Source organism: Oikopleura dioica, chromosome XSR (genome assembly GCF_907165135.1).
Source record: "Oikopleura dioica chromosome XSR, OKI2018_I68_1.0, whole genome shotgun sequence".
Taxonomy (NCBI): domain Eukaryota; kingdom Metazoa; phylum Chordata; class Appendicularia; order Copelata; family Oikopleuridae; genus Oikopleura; species Oikopleura dioica.
This window is the reverse complement of record NC_137294.1, coordinates 1245397-1258773: the sequence shown is the minus strand read 5'-3', so window position 1 is coordinate 1258773 and position 13377 is coordinate 1245397. Positions and strand designations below refer to the sequence as shown.

Below are 13377 nucleotides of genomic sequence, written 5' to 3'. Positions count from 1 at the left end.
TTCTCGTAAGTGATAATAAGTTTTGACGAAGCTGCGCTCTCTCCTTTTTTAATTCAGAAAATAGTATTTAAACAAATGGAAATGTATTAAATGTCACTTTGCTTGTAAAAATTAAATTTTGGTGGTGATCAAGGGCGACAAAGATCGATGTCGAAAAAAGGATGATCAATACAGGCGAGGCGGCCATTGTTGGCCCAGTTTCAAAACTACGCACGCCAGTTTCTTTCTTTTTGCTCAGCTGCTCCAGCTTCTTCTTTTTCGGAATAGAACTAGTAAAATTACTATTTGTAAGGATTTCCTAGTAGTACCAAGACGTCGGCGGTCTTTTGTCTTTATTTGTAGTCATCAGCGTTTGATTATCATTTGAATGTCAATTGCTAGCCAAGAAAATGAGGGAAACAGATTCTGGATTCGAGAGTTGGAGCAGTAGTCGGTAGTAGAAAGAGAGTAAAAGCTCCATATTTCGAATCATAAAGCGCCGCCAGCGATTTTTCTCATTTCTTTCATTTTTGCGCTCTTTTTCTTCACCACACAGGCCAAGTCCCTGGCCACTACACCACCGGGCTCTTGGCTTGAGCTGAAGCTACGACAAAAAAAATAACGACTCAACTGGGCAATACAGAACTCATTATCTCGCTGTATAATGTGATAAGCGACAAAAATGATTTAATACAAATTGGAATTCCCAAAACGGATATTCAATTTTAACCCCGGAATTTTCTGCCATTACCGCTATTTATGCTTCCTCTAGCTCGGCAGTTATTGAGGTTAAATTTAATTCAGGCGGCTTCTGTTTCAGAATTTAGAAAAAACACTACTAGAATTTCAGTTCTCTATATTTCGAAAAGAAAGAAAGAAGCCTTCGAATGTCGAAAAGTGTCTGTTGAAATCACAGTAGCCTCTGAAATCAAGGAAGAGACCGCGCTAAATGTGAAACGATGGCTTTTGATAAATCAAAAGTGTCTTTTTCCGCCATGAAAACCGTATTTTCTGCTTTGCTGGTCTTTTGCCGGCTTCGATAAAGAGCCTACTACTTAGGAATGGTGTTGTAGAGGTGAGTAAATGGAGCTCTTACACATGTAGAGTCTAAGATCAAGGAAGAAAATACGAATAATAATATCCAGAACAATTTTATGAACTACATCGTAGTCGAAGGAGTTTCCTTATCAGCATCATTAGATGTAATTCATTGAAGAGCTTCTTCTTCGATTCTTCTGTCCTCAAAAAGAACGCCATTTTCAACTTATAAATAGAAAATTACGGCTTTGCAGAGCGTCCCCAACTGAAAAACGAATTGCTTTTTCCACGAAAAACGCTGATTCTATCAGACGATTTCTCGCAAGGGGCGCGTTTTGCAAAACACGACAAACCGAAAGTGACGAAAGCGCTTCAGTTGCGAGATATTGCATTCTGAGGTAAGCAGCTTTTTGATTTTTTTTTCTTTCGAGTTGAGTTGGGGTTGGAGTTTTAGGGCCACTCCCTATTTCTGATATGAAAACGTAGCTTGATTTGTAGAAGTTTAGCTTGTATGTAACGACTCTTATTAATAATAACTAGTATTTTTATCGAATGCAAGACTATTTAAGATTAATTTATTAAAAAATTCGGATAATATCTGTGAAATCTTTTTATGGGAGTGAGAAGTTTCCATTCTGAGAAAAATTCGTCTTTTGGCGCGAAAGCGAAAGTAGCGAGTCTGAGCGTGGGCGCGCTCGCTTCATCCAATCGGAATCGCTGCCCCGAAAAACGCATAAATTGAAAAGAACGGAACTCGCGCGCGACGCTTTTTTATATTTACTCTGAGAAAATAAGAAATTCCTTTACGAAGATAAACAGTAGCACTACAGTAGGTTTTATAATTCGATTTGGAAACTTATTTTTATAGGCGATTAAAATAGATTTTTTAAAATATTGATTTACTAACGAATTTCGGCTCAAATATGAAAATGTGATTCATTCCTACTTTCGTGACAGTAAATCCGAGAAAAATTCGTAATATTTGATTGTTTAGTGATGTCATCGAATCGCGGAGCGTTGAGCGCGCAGTCGGCGAAGAACGGGGAAGAGAAGGAGGCGCAGAAAGCGGCGAGAAGGTTAAAACTTGACCAGTTCAAAAAAGCGAAGGAGCAAAAACGCAAGGAAGACCTAGGTAAGCACTGAATGCTTCTAGAACGCGCTTTCTACAATTATTATTTCAGCTTTGCGCCCCGCTTGGAAGCCAGCTGGAAAGGCACCGGGAATTCCGACCTTTCGCGAGAAGGGGCCCGTTACTCGCAGCATGACGAAGAATGCAGTCAGCGCGCCCAATCTGATGAAAGGCCTAGAGCTGGACAGGAAGGTCGCCAAGGCGAATGGAAAGAAAGTCCAGAGCCCAGCGACTTCGCCGCGCAGCACAGAGGCGAACAAAGAAAATGCAGAGCCGAGGAAGAAGCGATCCTCCCTGCCGCAGACGGATAGCAAACGCGCTTCCCTGCCACCAGCGACTGAGAAGGCCAAGACGAGCCTGGAGCTGCCCAAGCCGCAGATAAAAAGAGCGATGAGAAAAAGAGCGATTCGGCTGTTCCTGTGCCGTCTGGGCTCACTCCGATACGCCGATCGCTAGAAAAAGTCATCATCGAGGATAATCAAAGCGATTTGGAAAAGAGTGAGTCTCAAATTTGCATTTTCCCCGAATAATAATACATTTTAGAGCTGAATCTAAAATATTGGCGCGAGTACCAATGCGACCAGAAAATGATGATAGAAACTGCACTCAATAAGCTCAAGGAAATAAACAGTTCTAACATTGCGTAAGTGGAAATGTTTTTAGCGCATGAAGTAACGAGTTTTATTCAGCCCTTTCTGGGAAGAGCAGCTTCGTGTCGTTGTCGCAGAGGGCGAGCTACTTGCTGGGCGAAAATCGCGGCTTCACAAATTCAGAATCATGATTGAGAAGCCGGAAGATGTCGAAGGTGGTTTAGGCATTGCCACGGAAGACGATCTCAAGGTAATATTTTTCTTCGCTTTCTCCTTGGATAACAACTCTTTATAGTCGTACTGGGAAGCACAGATCGGCCCAGTCGTTACCGACTGGAGCGCCAAGTCGAACTGGCTTCTCCGCGCGTCAAAGCTCAACTTCCCGGAGACAGAAAAAGACTCCATGCCCAAGCCCAACATCGGCCAGTCGCCAGCCAAGCCACGGGTCAAGCCCATCGACCATTTAGGTCGAAGAGAGTCGGAAAAGGACCCAGAAAAGGTAACACATCTTTTTTCCAACTAAACTTATGTTCTTCTAGGCCGCTCTCGCCGCGAAAAAGAAAGCAGAGCAAAAAGAAAAAGCTCTTGCAGTGAAAAAGGTAAATTTCTAAAGCACTAAAGCGTGCAAGAACTAACTTAATTTTCTAGGCTGCAGAGGAGAGACGCAGAAAGATGAAAGAAATGATGGCGGAAAAACGTCGTCAACTTTCATCGACTGCAAGCGACACGCAGTAAAAAAGCATCTCGACTCTGTAACTCACTATTTTTCTCACATGTATATATCGGTCACTTATTTCCATTCCACATCACGAACTGCCTCTTTCACTACAAACAAGAGCCATCAAAAATACGTCCCAAGTCTATATTTTATGCAGGCAGGCATTGAGTTGTTCAGTTGTGATGTTTTATTATCGAGAAAGAATTTATACTCCAGTTAGGTAGTTGAGATCGATGTAGTAGAGAAGGCCGGCCGTTCCTCCGACAAGAGCCGCATTGTAATCTAAAGTTTATCGTTGCGCATGTGAAATTTTATCGGTCTTACCCAGCGTGACTTCGCTTTGTTGATGATTTTTCCTGTCGTTTATGAAGGAGTCAAAGCGATCAGGTCCTCCAACAAGCGCCCCAAAAAGTATCCATGGATTCGGGCTCATTTTGTCGTCGGCAACATCCCAGCCGCACTCTTGCGGCGAAACAGGGCAGCTAGAAGATCTGAAAAATTGCGTTATAAATCACTCGATAAAATAATTCACCTGTGATGAGGTTTTGTCGGATAGTTCTTTCCAAAGCCGACTATGTAGCTTCTTCCGCCCTCGCCATAGATGTAGAACATTTGCTTCTTTGCGAAGTCAAGAAGATCGTCTGAATTGTCGAGGTCGAGTTTCGTTGAAACAAAGGCCAGAAAAGCATGATTTGCTGCGTGTCTAAGAGGTCCCCACTCATTGATGAAGATCAACCCTTTTGGGGTGTATTTAGCTGAAGAAATTGTCTTCCGAAGTCTACTGAGAGATTCGCGCGCAAGCTCTTCGTCCTTCGTCAGTCTGGCCAAAAGCAAACGGACACCTGGCCATTTGTTGTCCCAGTCGATTGGTTTTCTGTTCAACTGGCCTGATTTTTTGTAGAAGGCCATCGAAGCTGTTAGCATGACGTTATCGGAGGTAGCGCCGAATAGCCAGATCGCCGCCCATGCGAGCTCATCTTCATAGCCCTCCCAGCTTCTGTAGAAGTCGTAAACCTTGAAATTTATACATTTAGTTAGTAAAACAAAGCAATACCTTAGGAATGGAGTCATGATAGCTGCCCCGATATGTATCCGCAAATTCAAACAACTCCAGAGCATGTTGCAAGCACAAATCAGCGTAATCTTCTTGCTCCGCCCAACGGAAAACAAGATGCGCTGCTGCAAGTGCTGCACTTGCTTCTGCGGCTAATTCAGATCCAGGGTTTTCAGCGTCAATTATAAAAGTTGGTGTTTTTGGCGATGTTGGATCTTCTGGGCGCATCCATTTCTTATGGTCCAAATGAGGGTCACCGACGAGTCCGACAAGCTCGAATTTAGAAATATGCGCCTTGATTAGGAAATCAGTTCCCCATTTTAGCTCGCGAAGTATCTTCTCATACTCGCCAGCTGCTACAAACGCGTCCTTGAACTCGATGACGGACCAACTGAGCATCGTAATAGTGTACGCAAGAGGAAAGGTGAAGATAACGTTGTCTCCGGCATCGTACCATCCACCGACGAGATCTTTCTGAATGTCACAGCCGTGTTTTAGTCCAGCTATGCCTCTCCAAGGAACATCTCTCGAAGCAGTGGGGCCTACTCTTTGCGCTTTGTAAAAGTATCCTGACAAGCAAAGCACACGCTTTAAATCGTATTTGAATAAGTCTGGATCACTCTCAGCGCACTGAATGTTCGATTGTCTTGGTGCCATGGGAGGAAGGCCTCTTGGAATACTGCCTGTACATCTTGGTGAGTAAGGATAGCTCATAATATCGTTCTCAAGTTCTCCTTGCATTTTTCCTATGAGCTGTTTTACATCTCGATCTTTAGATAGTTGATCTCTATGATTGAAGTTTCCACCCGAGTTTTGAATTTGAAATAATTGACTCTTGTCATTTGGTCTAAGACTGCCTGTGGACCCAGATAGTCCTGCCTGGCCCATAACAGACATAGCCGCTAAGTTAGTAGCAGCGCCGTCGCAATAGACAACAATTGCGGAAATGTCCTCGTGATTCGGCGTTGGCGAGAGCGTGTTGATGTCGAAATCCATGTTACTGTTGTAGGAATATCCCGGCTTCTTTTGAATTGCCAAAGAGAAGGGTTGTCAGAAGGAATCGCCTGAAATGTCCAGACTTCTATGTTGTGCACGGGCACTGTAAACTGGACGTTTATTTCGAAATCTTGGCTTGGTGGTTGACCAACAGTGAGCTCAATTTTGGCCGATACTCCAGACATTCCAGTTTCTTCTGTGTACCAACTGTTCAATCGGATAAACTCTCCCATGATTTGGTTGGCGCAGATATCATTTCCACCTGAACTCGGAGGGCCAACAGCGATGTTTTCACTTTGATAAGAAACTGGATTATTCGTCGGAATTACAAAGAAGTCGTCTTCAACTTCTGCTTCTTGAGGCGCTTCCATCATTTTCTTGCGTTGTTGAAGAAGTTCCATCAGGCTCATTTTTTTCGTCGTTGTCGTGGGCTTAGGAGTTGTCGTTGTCGGACGTGCAGTTGTACGAGCATAACTTTCCGCAGCGAACATTTGGCTACTGGATGATACTGGCATTGCACCGTTGCAAATGTTCTCCCCATCGACGCAGGAGCTTTGAAGTTTCCTATCGTAGTAGATGACACTTCCGGACTGCGGCTTTGCCGAGTAGACAGGCAAATCAGAGATAACGAAGCCGAATTTCGGTAACGTCGGTCCCTCAGCTTTTCAAGAGTCAACTTTAAATTCAAATAAGTCAATAAGATTGACAGTTAAAACTTTTTTTAAATGAGTTGGCCCATTTTTGAATGTCTCGATTTCGACGAAAAAAGAAGAGTTTTTCCATCGTCAGAATGTTTCACAAATCGTGCATTCCAAACTTGCACATTTCCAGGGTAAATCTTTTCCGGAAAACTTACTGCTACGTTCCAATCATCGTTTATCATGGACAGATCGACGTTTACTGATGCCATAAACCCTTTTTACGCTTTAGAAAATACGAACTCTTATTCTGATAATTTTCGATAAGGGCGTACACCATTTTTCGGCTTAAATTTTTTTTTTAATTTTATCAGTCCTTAATCACTTTTTTTATCGAATTTTCTGAAAGCAATCCTGTATCCCACTTATCAACGATCGAGTAAACGCCGATTTTCGAAGGATCTCCACAAGCGAGTAGATTGACTCGCTCAACACTTTGCTGCTGCTCTTGAGCATTGTCAAAATTAGCAGTAATGGAACCACCGCCGAAAGGAATCGTCGGAATTCCAACTTTTGCCGGCGGTGGTTTGTTAATCAGCGTGTTGATCTGGTCTTGTTGAGCTTGAAGGAGCTCGATTTGACGGGCGAGAGTTGCCTTAGAAGCTTTGGTAAACCTTACTGTGCTAAGTTTACTGTCTATACCTGTAATGAAGAACCGACGTTGGCTTTATTATTCGAGTTGAATGAGACTCCATTTCTTTCAATAGTGCTAGGCTGACGAGCTTCAAAGCCACCGATATTAACATTATTAGGGCGCTTTGCAGGTTTTGGTTTTGGCGGTGATGGTGGCGTCCCTCCAGGATAAAATACTTGCCGTCCAGCCTTAGTTGTTTCCGGCTGACGAGTTGGAGCCACCATTACTCGTCCATCACGACCTAGTTGGCCGTGTCCTTCTCGAATGCACTCTGCCGGGTGCTCGTTGAACTTGCACTTGATTCCTGCTTTCAAACGAACGCATCTGCATGTGATAGTGATGTCTCGCCCAGTCTAAATTGATTTTCTCCACCAAATACTATTCAATCAGATCATACCTTTATGAAACCTGGTTCACAAGACGTCGTACACTTGTCCCCATTCTTTCTACCTCTTGGACAGACCATGCGAGTCCCTTCTGGCAACTCGGGCGGCTCGCATTTCGGAATTTGTGAGCGAACCTGCGCCAGTGTGAGGAAACACACAGGCAGCAGACGCATTATTCTCTTATGTGCACGATTTCGGAGTGAATACCATTTCCATTTTTTCTTCTGATTTATTTCGCCGTGAAAGTGCCACAGGGCATTTCAGTTAGATTATTCTAGCACTGAAATTTTGTTCATTTCAATTGGTTCTTATTTGCTTGAAATTACTTGGTATCTCGAATCGTATGTTCTTTAAAAAAACAACCGTAAAAGAACTAACCGCTCTTAACCTTGTTTTCTGGCAAAATATAAGCGATAAATTCACCGAGCTGGACTCCGGTCCAATCTTATCGTATGTTTTGGTGTCTCAATTTGTGTACATTTTGAGATAGCAGCCAGTATATAATTCAACTCAGTGCCAGACAGAGCATCAAAAAAGAGCCTCCCAGAAAATCTGAAAGTATGAAATTTTTGGCGAGTGTTATCTCCTCCGCTTTTGCTTCCCACTACCGAGCAGGTTCCTATCAGTACGCCGCTGGAACCGGTGAGATGTCCGTCACTCGAACGATGGCTTGGCGACGATCAATGGACGGCTACGGCAGCGGCTGCACTCAGAACGACGTCGACAACCAGGTAGAGAGTGCTCAAATGATCGCTGAGCAGGTTCACTCTTACCCAGACGGAACACTCTTGATCGACGCTGCTAACAACGGCACGAGCGGCACATATGTCGTTTCCGAAATTGAAACGGCAGCGTCCTTGGATGTCAACTCTCACTACTGCTTTGGATCGATTGACGAAGAGTTCTCAATAACTCAGCCGTTCACTCAGACCTCTTCCGGCTGCTGCACAATCTCCATGCAGGACGACGACGGCAACAGTTTCAACGGAAACTACATCTTCACTTCGACCGTTGCGGATGTTTCAAACAACTCACCGCGCTTCAACATACCCGCTGTATGGTACATCATGACCGGCTGCAGCGACCAGAGCCTCTATCTCTATCCAGTAGACCCCGATGGAGACAGCATCAAGTGTCGATGGGCAACGATGGCAGAAGGTGGCGCTTTGGCACGTGACAATGGCCGCTTTGACTCGTTAGTTCTTGATGCCGACCTGTGCAAAGTCACTTACGATCCCTTACAAGACACGTTTGCGTCAGGAATCAAACCCATCGCGATTCAAGTCGAAGATTTCGATGCCGACGGAAATCTAAGGAGTTCAATGCCTGCTCAATTCATGGCAACAGTGTGGACTCCTGGAATGCCGACCAGCAAGAAAGAAAAACGACTGATGGAGCAGAGCGGTTTCCAACTTTTTACTGGACTCTTTGGAGACAATGAAGAAGACCACCATGACGATTTCCATTCTCGTGGCCGTCGTCAGGTTAGCGATCCCTCCAGCGAACCAGCTCATTGTGAAGGCCTTCCTACATTCACTGGTGACAGTCCGAAGAACGGAGAAGTCTACAGCTTCTACGGTTCCTGGTCGATGAGCTGGTATTCAGAGTACAGTACTGGCTTCGGCACATTTGTTGACATGGATCGCATCATGTTCAACGGACCTGCAGGAATGACCTGCACGACTGTCGACACCTCAACTGGACAATCTGACTGTACTTGGACGCCAACTGCGGATCAATTTGGAAAGGAACACGATCTCTGTGCAATCGCATATGATCCAATTGGCCGAAACAGCGAGCGCGTCTGCATCAAACTCATTGCTCAAGCCGCCAAAGTCAATGCCAATTGGTGGCTGTCCGCTTGGGCGTCAGGATTCGCATCTTTCTTTGGTGCAGGAGGAGTGTCTGGAGACGCAGCAGCCGCCACTGCAAGTGCTCTTTGGAATTACGGCTGCACAGGACGTGGCGAGCTCGAGCCATTCCGTAAAAATGCGGGTAAGATCGTTGACGATGTTGACCTGGCAATAAATGCTTGGAAAAAGTGCGCTCGTTGCTCGGTCGACATCTTCCAACCAGGCTCACTGATCTCGTCGCTTTGGGAATATCCAGAACCAACATCGTTCGTCTGTGACGCCTCTTCTCCTTTTGAGAAGGCCATTTGCGAATGCGACAAGGCGCTCGCCAACGTTCTTGGAACCATTGGTGCTCCTGACGTTAATTTCATGGACTACGACGAGTCTCTTTGTGCCCCCACCTCTAGCTCGACAATAGGTAAGATCTTCAAAAAGCAATGAAGATAATGAAGATTTATAATTCAGATCACACGCCAATGTGCTGTCTTACAGACCTTGGCAGTTTCCAAATGTACTCTATCCCATCGGAAGTTTGCTGCGAATCGAATCAACTCAGGCCTGCAGGAACCTGCTCGATAGAAGAAGGAATCGCTTACTCTAGAACTATCCCTTTTTACTAATTCCAAACCGTTAACTGTAAAATTTACTAACTCCCATCAAGAATAAATTAAATTTGGTCCAAGGATAACGCCACGTTTCTTTCTAGTACTTGAAACTAAAATTGCCGCCGGGGCTTTTTCCGAACAATGATTTCTCTTTTTAAAAAAAAAGTTCAATAAGTTAGAGTCTAACTTAGACTTTTCTTGACTTGAGAGGCCGCAATCCCCGAAAGAGAAATCCAATATTCCCCATTGATGATTATTTAGAGCGAGGTAAGACGCGATTTTTATTTATTTTCAAATTGACCTCAGAATCTGTCACCGTCTTAAATAATCTATGAATTGAGTTGAAAGTTATGCTTCTCTTATGAGCTCAAAGTGTACCACCGAAGTTGCATTATATAATCTCCAGCGAGAGACTAATCTCTTGAATTTAAAATACATACACTTGCTCAGAGAATAGAGAGCTTTTTCGCTTCAAGCATTATTCGACGTAAAATATACCTACTTACTTGCTTAGTCCCGCTTTCAAGTAGGTTACACCAACATGTGAATCGGCAGTAGAAGGCAGTAGAAGAATATTATATACTTCAAATTTGAATTGCAGAAGACGAGAATTGTTAAAACGCGAGAGAGAAGTTCGATTATAATTGCTTCAACGGTAATCAGCTTTGATGGGGGAAATTATAATGAGAGGATTTAATTATAATTTGCTTTGCATTTAAAAGGCTGAAAAGAGGAACTTTAGCTTTACTGAAAGAAGCCGCAATTCCCCGATGGGGACACCTAAACTCCGATAAACATGAAAACGTTTTAGATCTTTTATTTGCACTGCTGGTGACGATTTTTTGGTTTTACGATTGACGCGCAGTTAGAAAATGATCGCTGTATTTTCAGTACCGGACTGAGAGACAGAGAGAGAGAAAAGAAAATAGAGAACCAGCGCAAAAACTTTCCTCGTTCATTATCAGTCCGGAGCAGTCTTATTGCTCGGGAAAGCTAGAACTCAGGAAAATGAGACGACAAATATTAAAGACATCGACAAAACGAAGCTATGCGAATGCTCTTTCTATTACTTGACGGAACAGATTTAAATATTAATGAAAAAAGCTCGTTTTAATTAAGAAAATTTGCTTGAAACTTAAGTCGAATTAGTGTCTCGGTCAATTCATAAAGTGCCTAATTCATACTTTCTTGGAGTGTTAAAATCTATTCCAAAGTTTTATGAGGAGAAAAACAAGGAAGAAGAAGCTATTATGGAAAGAGCATTGTGCGAGGAACTCTGTTTGCTGCAGCCAGATGAACCTTGCAGTATGTTACAGTATCTGCTAAAGACTGTTAATGTAATTCTAGATTGTGACTCCGGCGGCAATGGGGATGGTCCGGAGGTTCTGTTAATGGCTTTCGAATTTAATTCGAAGTTAATGTCGGATGGTTTCTATTGATTCGAACTGACATTTCGCGGGCAAAAGCGTTTTTAGATCGCACACTCATATTCTCCTCCTTTGAATTTACTTCAGTAGACTCGTAAATTTATTAAATTTGAAAGCTAAAATAAGGCTAGCAACGATTTCAAGCTAAAAAATTGGACGATCATGTTCAGGTACGCTCCTTTAAGAAATAGCTTTTCGGTTACAAAGGGAGTTTAGCTGTGCTCTAGGCATTATCTTGAACGGAATGGATACTTGATCTGACAAATCTCGCATTCTTTAAAAACATGTTAGTATCCGAAGAGAAGGAATAATCCTCATCGTCACGTTTTCAACGACGCGAAAGAACGCCGCGGACTTTCTCGTGACTCTACTGACAATCGCCGATCTTCTTTTAATCAGAGATTTTTAAAATAACTATGTTTATTAAACATTGTATAACAACTTGTTTGAGCATAGAATATAAATCTCGCTGGCAGTCGCGCATACGCTCTGCCTGTATCCACCTTGGCGTGTAATACAAGAAGAAAGCTTTTCAGATTCGAACGGCATTTTGGATAAAGCGTGGTGCAAGTTTAAAAATACGGGAAGAGAGTTCTTCCTCACTGTGTCGATACTCGTCATCACAGCTGTTGCTTTCGACCGATATCACATTCTACATCGCGTCAGCCTTGGCCAGTCCCGTCCTGCTCCCAGGATAGCCTTGCTCTCCATCATCATTCTCGCCTGGTCGCTTTTATGCTCTGCGCCTCTGATGTATTTTTCCTCACTCACGAAAGTCATCAATGCCGAAGGAAATGAAACCTATTCTTGTATAAAAGTTTGGACTGCTCACACCCTTGAAGATTGCAGCTTCTTTTCTACATTTTTAGCTGAAGATTCTAACGCCACGAAGTTGCATTTAGAATCACAGGTACATGATGAATTATGCCGTAATATGAAATAATATAATTAAGTGCAAAGAGTACTCCCCAGACATCGAGTCCAGGGTTCGGTATTTTGAATTCGTCGAAAAATTCGCCAATACACGCAGCGAATATGCTCTTTTCTTAAGAGAATGAGCGATTGTTCGCGAATCGCCTATTCGGGCGAATATTCGCTCGAAATTGAGCGTACAGCCCTGGATTGGCTGAACTCCAGGGCCGCGGGCGAGAAAAGGGTGGCGCCCGCGAGCTATAAGGTTATTTGGGCGGTGAAAATAAAATTATAGGCTGCGCAACGTCAAAGCCCGACCAATCAGAGCGCGCGGCAAAGCGAATATTTGAGAAATTCGCTGAATTTCTGAAAAATTCTCCGAGAAAATTCGTTTTCATTCGTTTTGCATATTCGCTCATTAGAGAATATTCGTAAACGAATAAATAGAAATTCAAATGAAAAACGAATAATTTTGCGAATTCAAAATACCGAACCCTGATCGAGTCGCTAAGCAAATGTCTTTTACCGACTTCCGTTGGAGAAACCACCCATTACATAGCGCGATTCATTTTTGGTTTTTGCCTACCTGCTGCGCTTACAGGTGCACAGATACCAGCAGCCTTGTGTTACTACTAGTTCAGTGTTCTTTTACTGCAAAATTGGACAAAAGATTCGACAGAGCGAAACGATGCTTTCGTCGATCGGGAATCAATCTCGGAGCAACTCAAAGACAGTTTCGAGGAATATAGCGATTTTCCTTCTTGCCACTCTTCTGGGTTCTGCCCCGTGCCTGCTCTTCTATTTCATTCGTTTAACCAAGATCGATTTCGGCGTTGATTTTTGCCACAAGCTGATTTATGTGAAAGACTGGTTCCTTATTTCCTGTCCAATGATAAATGCTATTATATATTCTTTCCTTGGGAGAAAGTTCAGAAGAGACCTAGTGGTAAGAAATCAACAAGGAGAACAGAATAATTGGATGCGTTCAGCGAGTGTTCTGCAAAAAGTACGTTCCTGCTGGGGACGCGAGCAGCTCGAAGAAATCTGCACGAACGAAAAACACTAATCTCGACAGTTGCAGAATATCAGATGCGGAGATTTCTCTTATTGCTACGAGTTTGAAACGTTAACTTTCTAGTCTTTGATTTGAGAAACGTTCTCTTTTTCAAACTGAGGGTGAAGAACAGACTTCGATCTCCACAGCGCCGACTATGCAATCTCTCAAAATTGTTAGATAAAGTTAAATAGGTTCTTATTTTTTATATCGTTTCTGATTATTAAAGTAATTAGTCAATCCATTTGCTAATTTTGCTTTCAGTGAAACAAAGTAGATCAGCAGGTTCAGACTCTCATGCATA

General features: G+C 43.2%; 3 protein-coding genes and 1 long non-coding RNA gene across 5 annotated transcripts; 2 read left to right on the top strand and 2 right to left on the bottom strand.

Moving 5' to 3' along the window:
• The first annotated feature begins 1332 nt into the window (after positions 1–1332).
• On the top strand, positions 1333–3577 carry LOC145707612 (uncharacterized). Of its 2 annotated transcripts, none has more exons than XM_081785168.1 (8): positions 1333–1415; positions 2012–2149; positions 2199–2644; positions 2690–2789; positions 2836–2986; positions 3032–3235; positions 3276–3335; positions 3385–3577. In XM_081785168.1, the coding sequence occupies exons 4-8, from the start codon at positions 2734–2736 to the stop codon at positions 3469–3471; spliced, it is 558 nt and encodes a 185-aa protein (XP_081641294.1). In that variant the 5' UTR covers positions 1333–1415; positions 2012–2149; positions 2199–2644; positions 2690–2733; the 3' UTR covers positions 3472–3577. The 2 variants fall into 2 exon arrangements, with proteins under 2 accessions (XP_081641294.1, XP_081641293.1); XM_081785167.1 differs by lacking the exon at positions 1333–1415 and adding an exon at positions 1739–1846.
• Positions 3578–3611: 34 nt separating this feature from the next.
• On the bottom strand, positions 3612–5520 carry LOC145707456 (uncharacterized). Its single transcript, XM_081784986.1, has 4 exons — positions 4509–5520; positions 3987–4468; positions 3779–3945; positions 3612–3736 (listed from the first exon to the last, which is right to left on the bottom strand). Exons 1-4 carry the CDS (start codon positions 5502–5504, stop codon positions 3660–3662), a joined length of 1722 nt encoding a protein of 573 aa, XP_081641112.1. The 5' UTR covers positions 5505–5520; the 3' UTR covers positions 3612–3659.
• On the bottom strand, positions 5506–7407 carry LOC145707231 (uncharacterized). The gene is made up of 5 exons (XM_081784722.1): positions 7234–7407; positions 6845–7189; positions 6528–6797; positions 5616–6160; positions 5506–5572 (listed from the first exon to the last, which is right to left on the bottom strand). The coding sequence occupies exons 1-5, from the start codon at positions 7393–7395 to the stop codon at positions 5506–5508; spliced, it is 1389 nt and encodes a 462-aa protein (XP_081640848.1). The 5' UTR covers positions 7396–7407.
• A 4743-nt stretch (positions 7408–12150) lies between these two features.
• Positions 12151–13296, top strand: LOC145708097 (uncharacterized). Its single transcript, XR_014134801.1, has 3 exons — positions 12151–12620; positions 12661–12965; positions 13009–13296. It is a non-coding gene; the product is annotated as an uncharacterized LOC145708097 (long non-coding RNA).
• The last annotated feature ends 81 nt before the right edge of the window (positions 13297–13377 follow it).